Here is a 17,168-nt window from a genome sequence, read left to right on the forward strand (position 1 = left end):
AATCAGGTGACATCTTTCTAAAACAACTCAGTGTCATTTCCTTTTTTCAACTCGACTTGAAAACGTTGGTGTTAACACGCGAACCACACACAGAACACAAGTATTCCATATTATGAGAATGTGTAAATATGTAAATATTCTAAAGGACAATTCAACGTCGTTTCACTTTGAGGGCTTTCTCTTCAAAACATAATCCCTTCAAAGTGTCTTGAACAAAATCTAGACACAAACACACAAGAGCATCCACGTCGCTATCAAAGTGCAAGAACAATCTGATGCAATAACGTGCAATACCTAATCACAACGTTATACCAGTTTTTTCTTAGTTCCAGTACAATATGAGCTTTCAGACACTTTAGAATTAATGTCAATATTGCTTTGTTCTTCTCGTGACATGTGAAGTAAGTTATTTGTTGTTAGGGAAAACGTATCAGTTGTGACAGATATGAATTACCTCCCCTAAAAAGATCACGTGACAGGGCAATGCACTTCCGGTAAATATTGTGAAATGTATTCGATAACATTTCCAAAATAAGGATAGCATTCAAAATGATACCGATACATTACTGCTATTTCATTATACAGAAAGGACATATCCTGAAATGACGGATTCATCAAACGTCCAGGTGAGATATGCGTTCAGTGTTCAACGGTAACCTACATTCCAGTGGGTAATGGCTCTCCCAGTCCCAAAAACATTGCCGGTATGGGCGGGGCCATCAGCTCGTACACATCGAATACACATGGCCTTTTTCTCAATCAATCTCGTGAAACTGAACACAGCGTGGTGAATCGTTATGCGAACAGTGAACATCCCATGATCAATGCTAACATTATTTCTGACGGGATGTGCTTAATGGGAGATTGAGAACCCAATATGACTCATGAAATTGAACATGAAAAATGTTTCTCACAAATGGTGATCTAGATGTTGATAATGTTTGGTGCGACCTAGATTGTATATATTAAATGTGTCTGATGTCAAAGAGAAAAAATGTGAAAAAAATTAAGTTATGTACGAAGAGGATAACTCAAATATGTCGGCTACTCTCTCATGTGGAATGAACCTTGGAATATTTTGGCAATGTGTGAACTGAGTCTGTAATTAAGGTATTTAACAGACAGATTAACAATATCTGACTTGGGAGTTTGAACAATGTGGGCTTTGAATGGCTTGAGTTCAACTTAGGGAGAGACTGCTTACCAAAGTCCACCTACACCATAGTACATGTACAATCTGACATGTTTAAGAGAAAACCCAAACAGATAACATTCACCCCTGCTTCATTTAGGTTATCAAACTGAATCGTTGCAGCCCTATACAGGCAGTGGTAGTCTTGGGTGTCAGTACAATGTGTCCGGGTGGGATAGCTCTGTATAACTTGCAATCTCAGTGGCTAAAGCTACAAAAATAAACGTTAGGACTACTACAACCACCTCTGGTCAACTGCAACTGCAGATAGGCTGCTACCAGGAAGAGTCCTCCATAGCCTGATTAATCGAGTTCATCACTACACGTGTAGCGTGAACCAAGGCTTGGTTCTTCTCATCTCGCGTAAGTCATGGTAACAAAACATGTTAACGAAACGACCCAATCATAATAAAAACACCTCCCCTCCTCGATAATGCCCAGAGTGTACGTTCCGATAAATCTCCACTATACCCTGGATGCATATACGTCTCGGCTCGATAATTTTATGACCTCCCTGGCTCCGCATTCTCACAGTAGCCAGTCAGGTAAACTGTTACAACCCAGGTTGCCAAGTGTCAACAAAGATAGCGGTTTGCTCGCTGTGCCACTCAGGTGTAGGGCAAAAATTATACAGACAAATTGACAGGTCATGAACCTTCAAAAAATATATGCAAGGACTCCTTCTACCCCTTTCAGAGTATCTCTCAAACAACTGGGTTGCTAAGTTTAATCGGTTAGATATAAGAAGCGAAAGTGAGTTATGATAGAAGCCTTGTGATCTGGTGATTGGTACGCTCAGCTTACCACCGTAGACACCTGATTGGATAAAATTATTAGCCCGAGCCATAGGTGCATCCAAGGTATAGTGGAGAATTATTGGAACATATACCCTGGAGATTATCGAGGATAAACGCCTCCATGTAAGAATAGAATTTTGCATTTGGTTTTGAAAGATGTTTCTTTTGCAGTTCAGTATATATTATGATATTGATATATCATTAAATTTGTAGTGTCAATATCTTATCAAAACCAATTTATGAATAAGGATTAAGAATTAATTTTTAGCTGCGACAGAAAGACAGGTCAGTATTATCTTTGGAATGCAATGGCATATTAGAAAGTGGTCAAATGTAACACGTTATGTTTGGGATTACACTTTTTCAGTAAGGTTCAGATTCAAGTACTTTTGATGAGTTCCATCTATGGTTCGAACCCACACCCTCAGAGTCAGGCAGGCAATCGCCAGCACACAAAGTCAGCCGTCTCAGCACCTGCAGTTTAAACATTTGATGAATTAGCCTAATTCTTATAATTATTAAACAGAAAAGTTTATTAATGCAGGTGCAGATGGAATTTTATTACCCACGTGGTCAACGTATGGGTAGTTGCATATTAATCTCATACGTCACACGAGTGTCGTATCGCGTTGACCTGTGTCGTAACGACTTGACCTGAAATTCTAACGATTTGATTGGATAACCGATGACCACTCAATTAGGTCACATTCTGACGTTACTATTTTTTCATTCATAACAAACACGTGAATTCATTCATTCTACAACTTAGATGCATTGTGGGAATGTAAACATTGTGAACGTTGCCGTGTCGCTGTTTAATTGTGAGTCGAACTGAGACATTATATCTGTCGAAAAACATAAACGCATTGTTTCCACCAGTGATGTTAGCCGAATGAAGCAACTCGAAACGAGGTGCAACGGAGTAGTTTACTGTAGGACGCTGTACGAGGCGATGACAACTGACATGCATCGTGACGCCGGTTACCATGGCAGTGACGTCATTAGTGTGACGTCATGCAAATATTGTACTACAGTACAAAACTCTTCCGCAACCTCTTTATGAAACCGGTTTCAGTTTGAAACCAAAAACATAACAAAAATACGCTATTTTGTCAATTTAAATGCATGTAAGACGTGGGGAATAAATAAAATACCACACTCAGTCTCATTACATACGAATTATACGAAACTCCGACCTTCCTATGTTATCTGACCTCGCTTTCGCTCGGTCAGATAACATACGAAGGACACTCGTTTCGTATAATTCGTATGTAATCAGACCTCGTGTAGTATTCTCTCTGTCTCTATCTGTGCATGTACAGAGCAGCTGTTGGTGAATAGATAGATATATGCTCTGATATACATCAGGAGACTATTGAGTCAATATATTGATACTCTTCAGTCAGTGACAGCCCGATCTGCATTGTTGGTTTCAGTCGTCGTCCCTGTCAGTGGATGCGCCGGTCTTCACTCCGGGAAGTTATGGTGCCAATGTGGGCGTGGCCTCACCTGCCAGTCACACTGACGGACAGCTAGGGGGGGTGCCCCTAACAGAGGTGCCAGGCTACATCACAAGCTGCTTCCCCTTTATACAGCCCGATCAGGGACCAAGGTGAGTTCCCCTTTATACAGCCCGATCAGGGACCAAGGTGAGTTCCCCTTTATACAGCCCAGTCAGGGACCAAGGTGAGTTCCCCTTTATACAGCCCAGTCAGGGACCAAGGTGAGTTCCCTTTTTATACAGCCCAGTCAGGGACCAAGGTGAGTTCCCCTTTATACAGCCCAGTCAGGGACCAAGGTGAGTTCCCTTTATACAGCCCAGTCAGGGACCAAGGTGAGTTCCCTTTATACAGCCCAGTCATGGACCAAGGTGAGTTCCCTTTTTATACAGCCCAGTCAGGGACCAAGGTGAGTTCCCCCTTTATACAGCCCAGTCAGGGACCAAGGTGAGTTCCCTTTATACAGCCCAGTCAGGGACCAAGGTGAGTTCCCCTTTATACAGCCCAGTCAGGGACCAAGGTGAGTTCCCCTTTATACAGCCCAGTCAGGGACCAAGGTGAGTTCCCTTTTATACAGCCCAGTCAGGGACCAAGGTGAGTTCCCCTTTATACAGCCCAGTCAGGGACAAAGGTGAGTTCCCCTTTATACAGCCCAGTCAGGGACAAAGGTGAGTTCTCCTTTACACAACCCAGTCAGGGAACAGGTAAGTTCCCCTTTTATACAGACCAGTTAGGGAACAATGTGAGTTCCCCTTTATACAGACCAGTTAGGGAACAATGTGAGCTCCCCTTTATACAGACCAGTTAGGGAACAATGTGAGTTCCCCTTTATACAGACCAGTTAGGGAACAATGTGAGTTCCCCTTTATGCAGACCAGTCAAGGAACAGGTAAGTTCCCCTTTATACAGCCTGGTCAGGGACAAAGGTGAGTTCCCCTTTATGCAGACCATTCAGGGACCAAGGTGAGTTCCCCTTTATACAGCCCGATCAGGGACCAAGGTGAGTTCCCCTTTATACAGCCTGATCAGGGAGGGACCAAGGTGAGTTCCCCTTTATACAGCCTGATCAGGGACCAAGGTGAGTTCCCCTTTATACAGCTCAGTCAGGGAACAGGGTGAGTTCCCCTTTATACAGCTTGATCAGGGAATAGAGTGAGACACCCTTCATACACCCCAATCAGAACTGATTAGCAAATTTAAATGTGGGTAAAGTTCATTTTTGAGTGTTTCAGATAAAAATCAGTGTTCAAGCCATTTTGAAACCATGACTAGAATCAAAGGTTTTTATAAAGGGAATTAGAAAATAAACTATAGTACTGTCGAAAATAGAAAAAAACTGTATTTTCTCATTTATCTCTACAATTTATGTAGTTGATATGTGAAAGTTTGAAATATCTGTTAAGCTAAGTTCGGCCTAACTACAGGCTCAGTGGTAGAGAGATAGGAAACGGAGAAAAGGGACTTTACTGAGGGGAAATTAGTGCAGAAATGAGCAATGCGTTTTTTTTCTAAGTCCAAAAAGACTTATTTGGAACAGACCATGGCTTTATGCAAATTAGTGTCTTGTGATATTATATTACAAAGGACACTTTTTAAATGCCCAATTTGAAATTAGGCGTAGATTCATTATAAACGATAGCTGACGTAAAAAATAATAACTTTTATGCTGAAACTATTAAGGATGTAGCTACCATGCAGTCTCACTGTCACTATAAAAAGAAACAGATAGGAGGGGTCGTCTCAAAAGCAAAACCTGGGGTTGGGCTTGGGGATAGAGATATCAGCTAAGATAAGATAATCCTGTAGGGCAATTATACTGGGGAGGTACACGGCACGTCATAACAATTTACAAATAATATCCAGTCCTGTCGATCTTCGAATTGGTCATGCCACCTATATACTATGATGCGTTTCTATGGTTTTCGGGTATCACACTCTCTTACATATCTCAACATAAACTTTATGAAAGAAAGACACGTAAGATGTTAATCAATAGATGAGACATAGTCAACACACATGAAAAAGCACAAAATATCTTTGAGATGACCCTTTGTGCCTGTAAGCAGCACGTGCATTTCATGCCAGGTGAGCCGACGGTCCGTCATCATACCTGGCTGTGCGACCTAATTGCCATCTATAGTCCGATCTATTGTTTTCAGCAGCTATTCTTATTTTTTCTAAGTTTTGCCTGATTTTACGAGTAAACATGCTTTTCTGGATATCGTATTACGCATCCCACTGAACGCCCAGTTAGGTCGAAATGGGTTATTTCGACATATGTCACTTTTAGGGATACAGAGTAACAGCCTAAAAACAGTTTTTTTCTATTTCCGACAATACTATAGGTTCATGTTATGTTTGTTCTAATTGTGTTTTTTTTATCAAAGGCCTGTTTATGTTACAGTCGCAAAAATAACAAATAGGTGTCAAAGTGTTTGGCACGAATAAGAGGTTCTGTTCGATTGAAGCACAAGTAACTAATATTTATCAGGAAAGTAGTCCGTCACTATCTGACCCTTAGGTCATGACTATGGAGTAGCCAATCAGAGGCTTAGAAATCGATCTCACACATATGTTTGATACCATTTGTCTCACATGGGTTTCTCACTACTGGGTGTGTAATAAATAAACATTTCATGGTTTCCAAACACAGATGTATTGTGCCCCTTGTGTTTGTTGTCCGATGGTTATGTTTTGTTTTTCAGGGGAAATAGCAAGTGGGGGGCACCTGGCGGGGGGCGTGGACGTGGTACCGGAAGGTCATTTACAGGTGACAATATAAATTACTTTCCAGCAAGTGGTTTTAGTCTTCAGTACTTTTATGATATTTATGTCACATTATGACGAATGATGTCACATGTCATATTACAGTGTGATATGACGTTTTATTGTGTGACATGTTCTTTTACTGTGTGACATGGGGTGACATGGTGTTTTACTGTGTGATATGGTGTTTTACTGAGTGACATGATGCTTTATTGTGTGACATGGTGTGACATGTTTTACTGTGTGACATGATGTTTCACTATGTGACATGTTTTACTGTGATGTGGTGTGACATGATGTTTTACTGTGTGGCATGATGCTTTATTGTGTGACATGTTTTACTGTGTGACATGGTGTGGCATCTTTTACTGTGTGACATGATGTTTTACTGTGTAACATGGTGTGACATGATGTTTTACTGTGTGACATGGTGTGGCATCTTTTACTGTGTGACATGATGTTTTACTGTGTAACATGGTGTGCCATGTTTTACTGTGTGGCATGATGTTTTACTGTCTGACATGATATTTTACTGTGTGACAAGGTTTGACATGATGTTTTACTGTTTGACATAATGTTTTACTGTGTGACACAGTGTGACATGATGTTTTACTGCGTGACATTGTGTGACATGTTTTACTGTATGACATGATGTTGTACTGTGTGACATGGTGTTTTAATGTGTGACATGGTGTTTTAATGTGTGACCTAATGTTTTACTATGACATGGTGTTTTACTGTGTTACACGGTGTGACATGTTTTACTCTGTGGCATGATGTTTTACTGTGTGACATGGTGCGACATGATGTTTTACTGTATGGCATGCTGTTTTACTGTATGACGTTGTTTTACTGTGTGACATATTTTACTGACATGTTGTGGCATGTTTTACTGTCTAACATGGTGTGACATGTTTTACTGTATGACATGGTGTTTTACTGTATGACATGATGTTTTACTGTGTGACATGATGTTTTACTTGTGTGACCTTTTGTTGTGCTGTGTATGACCTTTTGTGTAGGACGAGGAGGCAAGTCACGGGGCAGAGGCATCGGCAACTCTTCTTACCTTAGTCAGCACTGGTCAACCAATGTACAGGGCTACGTGCCCCCCGGCCAGAACCTGCAGGGGATGACCTTCGACGGGGGCACAGCCACAGGCATGGGGGACGGCCTGCTACCTACCCCCTTGTTTACCCCCAGCTCCGGGCAGCCAGGGATGAATGGATACAATAATAATTATGGAATGTATGGTATAAGCTCAATACATCAACAGATGGCGTCACCTTCGACGTGGAATAACTTTCCTACATCACAGGGAAACAAGTTCTCATCAAATGTGGTAAGTTACCACGATAGACGCCCCAAAGCCATCTTACCGCTAGAACTGTCTTCATGTTAAAGTTTTGAAGGTACAGTCATTCAGCACTACAACTATAGAAGCTGTTGGCAATGTATGATAGTTTCAAACATCTTAGTGTCACGACCATCGTGTTAATTTATGGGAGTTACGAACATGTAAGTGTTACAACCATCATAAGCCAGTAGTAATGTATGGAAGATGCTAACATCTAAGTGTTACGACCATCGTAAACCAGTGGTAATGTATAGGAGATGCTAACATCTAAGTGTTACGACCATCGTAAGCCAGTGGTAATGTATGGAAGATGCTAACATCTAAGTGTTACGACCATCGTAAACCAGTGGTAATGTATAGGAGATGCTAACATCTAAGTGTTACGACCATCGTAAGCCAGTGGTAATGTATGGAAGATGCTAACATCTAAGTGTTACGACCATCGTGAAACCAGTGGTAATGTATAGGAGATGCTAACATCTAAGTGTTACGACCATCGTAAGCCAGTGGTAATGTATGGAAGATGCTAACATCTAAGTGTTACGACCATCGTAAACCAGTGGTAATGTATAGGAGATGCTAACATCTAAGTGTTACGACCATCATAAGCCAGTGGTAATGTATGGAAGATGCTAACATCTAAGTGTTACGACCATCGTAAACCAGTGGTAATGTATGGAAGATGCTAACATCTAAGTGTTACGACCATCGTAAACCAGTGGTAATGTATGGAAGATGCTAACATCTAAGTGTTACGACCATCGTAAACCAGTGGTAATGTATAGGAGATGCTATCATCTAAGTGTTACGACCATCATAAGCCAGTGGTAATGTATGGAAGATGCTAACATCTAAGTGTTACGACCATCGTAAACCAGTGGTAATGTATGGAAGATGCTAACATCTAAGTGTTACGACCATCGTAAACCAGTGGTAATGTATGGAAGATGCTAACATCTAAGTGTTACGACCATCGTAAACCAGTGGTAATGTATGGAAGATGCTAACATCTAAGTGTTACGACCATCGTAAACCAGTGGTAATGTATGGAAGATGCTAACATCTAAGTGTTACGACCATCATAAGCCAGTGGTAATGTATAGGAGATGCTAACATCTAAGTGTTACGACCATCGTAAACCAGTGGTAATGTATGGAAGATGCTAACATCTAAGTGTTACGACCATCGTAAACCAGTGGTAATGTATGGAAGATGCTAACATCTAAGTGTTACGACCATCGTAAACCAGTGGTAATGTATGGAAGATGCTAACATCTAAGTGTTACGACCATCGTAAACCAGTGGTAATGTATGGAAGATACTAACATCTAAGTGTTACGACCATCGTAAACCAGTGGTAATGTAAGGGAGTTACTAACATCTAAGTGTTACGACCATCGTAAACCAGTGGTAATGTATGGAAGATACTAACATCTAAGTGTTACGACCATCGTAAACCAGTGGTAATGTAAGGGAGTTACTAACATCTAAGTGTTACGACCATCGTAAACCAGTGGTAATGTATGGAAGATGCTAACATCTAAGTGTTACGACCATCGTAAACCAGTGGTAATGTATGGAAGATGCTAACATCTAAGTGTTACGACCATAGTAAACCAGTGGTAATGTATGGAAGATGCTAACATCTAAGTGTTACGACCATCAAAACCAGTGGTAATGTATGGAAGATGCTAACATCTAAGTGTTACGACCATCGTAAACCAGTGGTAATGTATGGAAGATGCTAACATCTAAGTGTTACGACCATCGTAAACCAGTGGTAATGTATGGAAGATACTAACATCTAAGTGTTACGACCATCGTAAACCAGTGGTAATGTAAGGGAGTTACTAACATCTAAGTGTTACGACCATCGTAAACCAGTGGTAATGTATGGAAGATGCTAACATCTAAGTGTTACGACCATCGTAAACCAGTGGTAATGTATGGAAGATGCTAACATCTAAGTGTTACGACCATTGTAAACCAGTGGTAATGTATGGAAGATGCTAACATCTAAGTGTTACGACCATCGTGAAACCAGTGGTAATGTATGGAAGATGCTAACATCTAAGTGTTACGACCATCGTGAAACCAGTGGTAATGTATGGAAGATACTAACATCTAAGTGTTACGACCATCGTAAACCAGTGGTAATGTAATGGGAGATGCTAACATCTAAGTGTTACGACCATCGTAAACCAGTGGTAATGTATGGAAGATGCTAACATCTAAGTGTTACGACCATCGTAAACCAGTGGTAATGTATAGTAGGTACTAACATCTAAGTGTTACGACCATCGTAAACCAGTGGTAATGTAAGGGAGTTACTAACATCTAAGTGTTACGACCATCGTAAACCAGTGGTAATGTATGGAAGATGCTAACATCTAAGTGTTACGACCATCGTAAACCAGTGGTAATGTATGGAAGATGCTAACATCTAAGTGTTACGACCATCGTAAACCAGTGGTAATGTATGGAAGATGCTAACATCTAAGTGTTACGACCATCGTAAACCAGTGGTAATGTATGGAAGATGCTAACATCTAAGTGTTACGACCATCGTAAACCAGTGGTAATGTATGGAAGATGCTAACATCTAAGTGTTACGACCATCGTAAACCAGTGGTAATGTATGGAAGATGCTAACATCTAAGTGTTACGACCATCGTAAACCAGTGGTAATGTATGGAAGATGCTAACATCTAAGTGTTACGACCATCGTAAACCAGTGGTAATGTATGGAAGATGCTAACATCTAAGTGTTACGACCATCGTAAACCAGTGGTAATGTATGGAAGATGCTAACATCTAAGTGTTACGACCATCGTAAACCAGTGGTAATGTATGGAAGATGCTAACATCTAAGTGTTACGACCATCGTAAACCAGTGGTAATGTATGGAAGATGCTAACATCTAAGTGTTACGACCATCGTAAACCAGTGGTAATGTATAGTAGGTACTAACATCTAAGTGTTACGACCATCGTAAACCAGTGGTAATGTATGGAAGATGCTAACATCTAAGTGTTACGACCATCGTAAACCAGTGGTAATGTATAGGAGATGCTAACATCTAAGTGTTAGGACCATCGTAAACCAGTGGTAATGTATGGAAGATGCTAACATCTAAGTGTTACGACCATCGTAAACCAGTGGTAATGTATGGAAGATGCTAACATCTAAGTGTTACGACCATCGCGAAACCAGTGGTAATGTATGGAAGATGCTAACATCTAAGTGTTCAATGCACCATCGTAAACCAGTGGTAATGTATGGAAGATGCTAACATCTAAGTGTTACGACCACGCATCGTAAACCAGTGGTAATGTATGGAAGATGCTAACATCTAAGTGTTACGACCATCGTGAAGCCAGTGGTAATGTATGGAAGATGCTAACATCTAAGTGTTAACGACCATCGTAAACCAGTGGTAATGTATGGAAGATGCTAACATCTAAGTGTTACGACCATCGTAAACCAGTGGTAATGTATGGAAGATGCTAACATCTAAGTGTTACGACCATCAGTAAACCAGTGGTAATGTATGGAAGATGCTAACATCTAAGTGTTACGACCATCGTAAAACCAGTGGTAATGTATGGAAGATGCTAACATCTAAGTGTTACGACCATCGTGAAACCAGTGGTAATGTATGGAAGATGCTAACATCTAAGTGTTACGACCATCGTAAACCAGTGGTAATGTATGGAAGATACTAACATCTAAGTGTTACGACCATCGTAAACCAGTGGTAATGTAAGGGAGTTACTAACATCTAAGTGTTACGACCATCGTAAACCAGTGGTAATGTATGGAAGATGCTAACATCTAAGTGTTACTTACCATCATTAAGCCAGTGGTAATGTATGGAAGATGCTAACATCTAAGTGTTACGACCATCGTAAACCAGTGGTAATGTATGGAAGTTGCTAACATCTAAGTGTTACGACCATCGTAAACCAGTGGTAATGTATGGAAGATGCTAACATCTAAGTGTTACGACCATCGTAAACCAGTGGTAATGTATGGAAGATACTAACATCTAAGTGTTACGACCATCGTAAACCAGTGGTAATGTATGGAAGATACTAACATCTAAGTGTTAACGACCATCGTAAACCAGTGGTAATGTATGGAAGATGCTAACATCTAAGTGTTACGACCATCGTGAAACCAGTGGTAATGTATGGAAGATGCTAACATCTAAGTGTTACGACCATCGTAAACCAGTGGTAATGTATGGAAGATGCTAACATCTAAGTGTTAACGACCATCGTAAACCAGTGGTAATGTATGGAAGATGCTAACATCTAAGTGTTACGACCATCGTAAACCAGTGGTAATGTATGGAAGATGCTAACATCTAAGTGTTACGACCATCGTAAACCAGTGGTAATGTATGGAAGATGCTAACATCTAAGTGTTACGACCATCGTGAAACCAGTGGTAATGTATGGAAGATGCTAACATCTAAGTGTTACGACCATCGTAAGCCAGTGGTAATGTATGGAAGATGCTAACATCTAAGTGTTAACGACCATCGTAAACCAGTGGTAATGTATGGAAGATGCTAACATCTAAGTGTTACGACCATCGTAAACCAGTGGTAATGTATGGAAGATGCTAACATCTAAGTGTTACGACCATCGTAAACCAGTGGTAATGTATGGAAGATACTAACATCTAAGTGTTACGACCATCGTAAACCAGTGGTAATGTATGGAAGATGCTAACATCTAAGTGTTACGACCATCGTAAACCAGTGGTAATGTATGGAAGATGCTAACATCTAAGTGTTACGACCATCGTAAACCAGTGGTAATGTATGGAAGATGCTAACATCTAAGTGTTAAGACCATCGTAAACCAGTGGTAATGTATGGAAGATGCTAACATCTAAGTGTTACGACCATCGTAAGCCAGTGGTAATGTATGGAAGATGCTAACATCTAAGTGTTACGACCATCGTAAACCAGTGGTAATGTATGGAAGATGCTAACATCTAAGTGTTACGACCATCGTAAACCAGTGGTAATGTATGGAAGATGCTAACATCTAAGTGTTACGACCATCGTAAGCCAGTGGTAATGTATGGAAGATGCTAACATCTAAGTGTTACGACCATCGTAAGCCAGTGGTAATGTATGGAAGATGCTAACATCTAAGTGTTAACGACCATCGTAAACCAGTGGTAATGTATGGAAGATGCTAACATCTAAGTGTTACGACCATCGTAGAAGCCAGTGGTAATGTATGGAAGATGCTAACATCTAAGTGTTAACGACCATCAGAAGCCAGTGGTAATGTATGGAAGATGCTAACATCTAAGTGTTACGACCATCGTAAGCCAGTGGTAATGTATGGAAGATGCTAACATCTAAGTGTTACGACCATCGTAAACCAGTGGTAATGTATGGAAGATGCTAACATCTAAGTGTTACGACCATCGTAAACCAGTGGTAATGTATAGTAGATACTAACATCTAAGTGTTACGAACATCGTAAGCCAGTGGTAATGTATGGAACATGCTAACATCTAAGTGTTACGAACATCGTAAACCAGTGGTAATGTATGGAACATGCTAACATCTAAGTGTTACGACCATCGTAAGCCAGTGGTAATGTATGGAACATGCTAACATCTAAGTGTTACGACCATCGTGAAGCCAGTGGTAATGTATGGAAGATGCTAACATCTAAGTGTTACGACCATCGTGAAGCCAGTGGTAATGTATGGAACATGCTAACATCTAAGTGTTACGACCATCGTAAGCCAGTGGTAATGTATGGAAGATGCTAACATCTAAGTGTTACGACCATCGTAAACCAGTGGTAATGTATGGAACATGCTAACATCTAAGTGTTACGACCATCGTAAGCCAGTGGTAATGTATGGAAGATGCTAACATCTAAGTGTTTACGACCATCGTGAAGCCAGTGGTAATGTATGGAACATGCTAACATCTAAGTGTTACGACCATCGTAAGCCAGTGGTAATGTATGGAAGATGCTAACATCTAAGTGTTACGACCATCGAAGCCAGTGGTAATGTATGGAACATGCTAACATCTAAGTGTTACGCGACCATCGTAAACCAGTGGTAATGTATGGAAGATGCTAACATCTAAGTGTTACCACCATCGTAAAGCCAGTGGTAATGTATGGAAGATGCTAACATCTAAGTGTTACGACCATCGTAAACCAGTGGTAATGTATGGAAGATGCTAACATCTAAGTGTTACGACCATCGTGAAGCCAGTGGTAATGTATGGAAGATGCTAACATCTAAGTGTTACGACCATCGTAAAGCCAGTGGTAATGTATGGAAGATGCTAACATCTAAGTGTTACGACCATCGTAAACCAGTGGTAATGTATGGAAGATGCTAACATCTAAGTGTTAACGACCATCGTAAACCAGTGGTAATGTATGGAAGATGCTAACATCTAAGTGTTACGACACCATCGTAAACCAGTGGTAATGTATGGAAGATGCTAACATCTAAGTGTTACGACCATCGTAAGCCAGTGGTAATGTATGGAAGATGCTAACATCTAAGTGTTACGCACCATCGTGAAGCCAGTGGTAATGTATGGAAGATGCTAACATCTAAGTGTTACGAACATCGTGAAACCAGTGGTAATGTATGGAAGATGCTAACATCTAAGTGTTACGACCATCGTAAACCAGTGGTAATGTATGGAAGATGCTAACATCTAAGTGTTACGACCATCGTAAGCCAGTGGTAATGTATGGAAGATGCTAACATCTAAGTGTTACGACCATCGTAAACCAGTGGTAATGTATGGAAGATGCTAACATCTAAGTGTTACGACCATCGTAAACCAGTGGTAATGTATGGAAGATGCTAACATCTAAGTGTTACGACCATCGTAAGCCAGTGGTAATGTATAGTAGGTACGAAAATCGAAGTGTTACTACCATAGTAACTATTCATACGTTTTTACATCAAGACAACTTGTACTGAATTGTATGTATTGAGATACATCAGCAGGAAATGGATGTACTTTTTCCTGAGCCCTGTATTGTGATACTGCATTGCAGTGTCCTTACACCACATGTCTACGGGACCCGTGGAAGATCCGGGGTAGAATAGGTCTTCAGCAACCCATGTGCTTGCCATAAAAAGGCGACTATCTTGTCGTAAGAGGCGACTAACGGGATCGGGTGGTCAGTTTCGCTGACGTGGTTGACACATGTCATCGGTTCCCAATTGCGCAGATCGATGCTCATGCTGTTGATCACTGGATTGTCTGGTCCAGACTCGATTATTTACAGACCGCTGCCATATAGCTGGAATATTGCTGAGTGCGGCGTAAAACTAAACTCACTCACTCACTCACTCACATGTCTACGGCACAAGTTGTACAATGACCAGATCTGGTTGAGCTTGACGCCATGACAACTGCAGCAGCAGCAGCAAATGTTTTCATCAACATCACGGAGAACCGTATACAAACCCATGAAGTATCGACAATAATGAAATGTAGTCAGAAGCCCTCGTTACACTCGATGAATGTTTAAAGTGAAGCCCTGTACCATCTTTCAGAAAACCAAGCAGGTCGACTCTGGGAACTACACATCAGCACAGAATCATGATAAAACATGGCCGCCTAACTCATTTGTTGGTTGTCATGACGACAGTAAATCAAGATCAAGACCCCGGACAATCATTTGTAAAGATATTTCTGTTCAAACAGGTAATCATCATTTTAGAATTCATTCTGTTGTGTCCTTGGGAATGAAATGATCTTTTACTAAAATCTGCTTGTTTACATCAGGAATTCATGTTTTTGGACAAAGTCTACTGGAACTATATTCCTCAGGGACCTCTTTACACTGTTTATATTTCTGTATTTAACATTTTGTGTCTGTTTCCAATGTACCCGTGTTGTGATATGTATTGGGTTATATATGGAGCTGGTGTTTGACAGCGACAGTGACTCGACATGCAGAACCTATTTTCTACATACTAAACTTATCTCTAAAATACAATTTTAAAACTTATCCTACCTCATGTCTGGTACTCTCTCTCTTCAATTCGACCTGCTGAGTGGAAATGAACTGCAAACTAAATCTTAGGCCTCTCTTGTCCATTCGCCAGCGCGCTCTATGCTGCTCCCTTAACTGGACATCTGGGGTAGCTCCTGGGAAGCATGCAGCGCGCTCCACTACCTGCTCAGGTGACCACCTCTCCTAAGTCAGTGTCTTTCTTGTCGCACTGTGGTGTGGACGTAAACTGCAAGCTGGGAGAATATTTTCTGTGATTTCTCTTCCATCCCTTTCATCATGGGGAAGACTGATATGTCTTCAATAAAGAGGAAATTTTGTGCACAATATAAAAGATGTTTTCCACTGCGGACCTCACACGTCTGGTGTTGATTGTGTGGGTTTGTTGTGACCAGTGTAAACAACTTAATGACGAGGCATTTACGGCATACAAGAGAGTAGGCTTCCTTCGTCTCACTGACAGGGACTCTAGGAAACATTCTGACGAGCACGGCTCTACCCCTAAGAAGGCTTAGAAGCAACGCATTTCCAACATAGCCCATCATTATCCCCCGCTGCGCATTTAGCGCCAAGCGGGGGATATAGTATTAGGCTCCGTCCGTAAGTACGAATTGGAATATCTTAAGATCCGTTGACTAGATTCTTTTCATATTTGGTATCTAGGTTCATCACAGTATAAAAAAGGTCCCAGTCAGGTTTGGTGACCTTGACCTTCATTTCAAGGTCACAAGGGGACTTTAACATTTTACTCTTGTCAGTGAGATATCTCAAGAACCATTGCTAGATTTTCTTCATATTCAACACCAGGCTTTAGCTAGGGAAGGCACAGGGCCAAGTCGATTTTGGTGACCTTCACTTAATTTTCAAGGTCATGGAGACACTTTGAAGATTTCAGCATATTAACCTGCATGTTATGCTTGTCAGCGAGACACCTCAAGAAATATTTACTGGACTTTCTTCATATGTGACACCAAGTTTCATCTAGGGAAAGTGCAAGGCCCAGTCGATTTTGGTGACCTTCATTTAATTTGAATGACAAAGACACTTTGAAGATTTCAGCATGTTAAATTGCATGTTAACATAGTCAACAAGATATCGAAAAAAACATTTCCTGGATATTTTTCATATTTGACACCAAGCTTTATCTAATGAAGGCACAGGGCCCAGTCAATTTTGGGGACGTTCACATAATTTTCAAGGTCACTGTGACACTTTGAAGATTTCAGCATGTTAACCTGAATTCACTAGATTTTCTTCATAGACTTTCAAGACTTCCCTTGAATGTTTTTCAACAAGCAATTTCTTTAGTACCATTTTTGCATATTTCATACACTATGACATTCATGTCAAGGTCAAAGTCAGTCTTGAAAATATTTGTGTGTTTGAACAACTAAAGAGCAAGATATCAAGAGAGGTTGACTGGTCATGTTTTTGTTGACATTAAACTTCATCTTAAACTTTCATTACTTTTTAAATTTGATTTGATAATTTGCGGCGGTGGATTATGTCACCTTAGTGACA

The 17,168-nt window shown here is 40.6% G+C and overlaps 1 protein-coding gene across 1 annotated transcript in view; it reads left to right on the forward strand.

Annotated features, from left to right (window-relative positions):
* Positions 1-468: 468 nt before the first annotated feature.
* LOC124258412 (selenocysteine insertion sequence-binding protein 2-like) overlaps positions 469-17,168 on the forward strand; it is a 75,895-nt gene continuing 59,195 nt past the window's right edge. The window contains exons 1-5 of the mRNA XM_046692508.1: positions 469-626; positions 3,426-3,601; positions 6,194-6,258; positions 7,277-7,596; positions 15,187-15,337. Of these exons, the coding sequence (XP_046548464.1) occupies positions 603-626; positions 3,426-3,601; positions 6,194-6,258; positions 7,277-7,596; positions 15,187-15,337 (736 nt within the window). The 5' untranslated portion in view covers positions 469-602. The remainder of the gene's footprint in view (positions 627-3,425; positions 3,602-6,193; positions 6,259-7,276; positions 7,597-15,186; positions 15,338-17,168) is intronic.

The sequence above is a fragment of the Haliotis rubra genome, unplaced genomic scaffold (genome assembly GCF_003918875.1).
Source record: "Haliotis rubra isolate DU_JTF1 unplaced genomic scaffold, ASM391887v1 Scf692, whole genome shotgun sequence".
NCBI lineage: Eukaryota > Metazoa > Mollusca > Gastropoda > Lepetellida > Haliotidae > Haliotis > Haliotis rubra.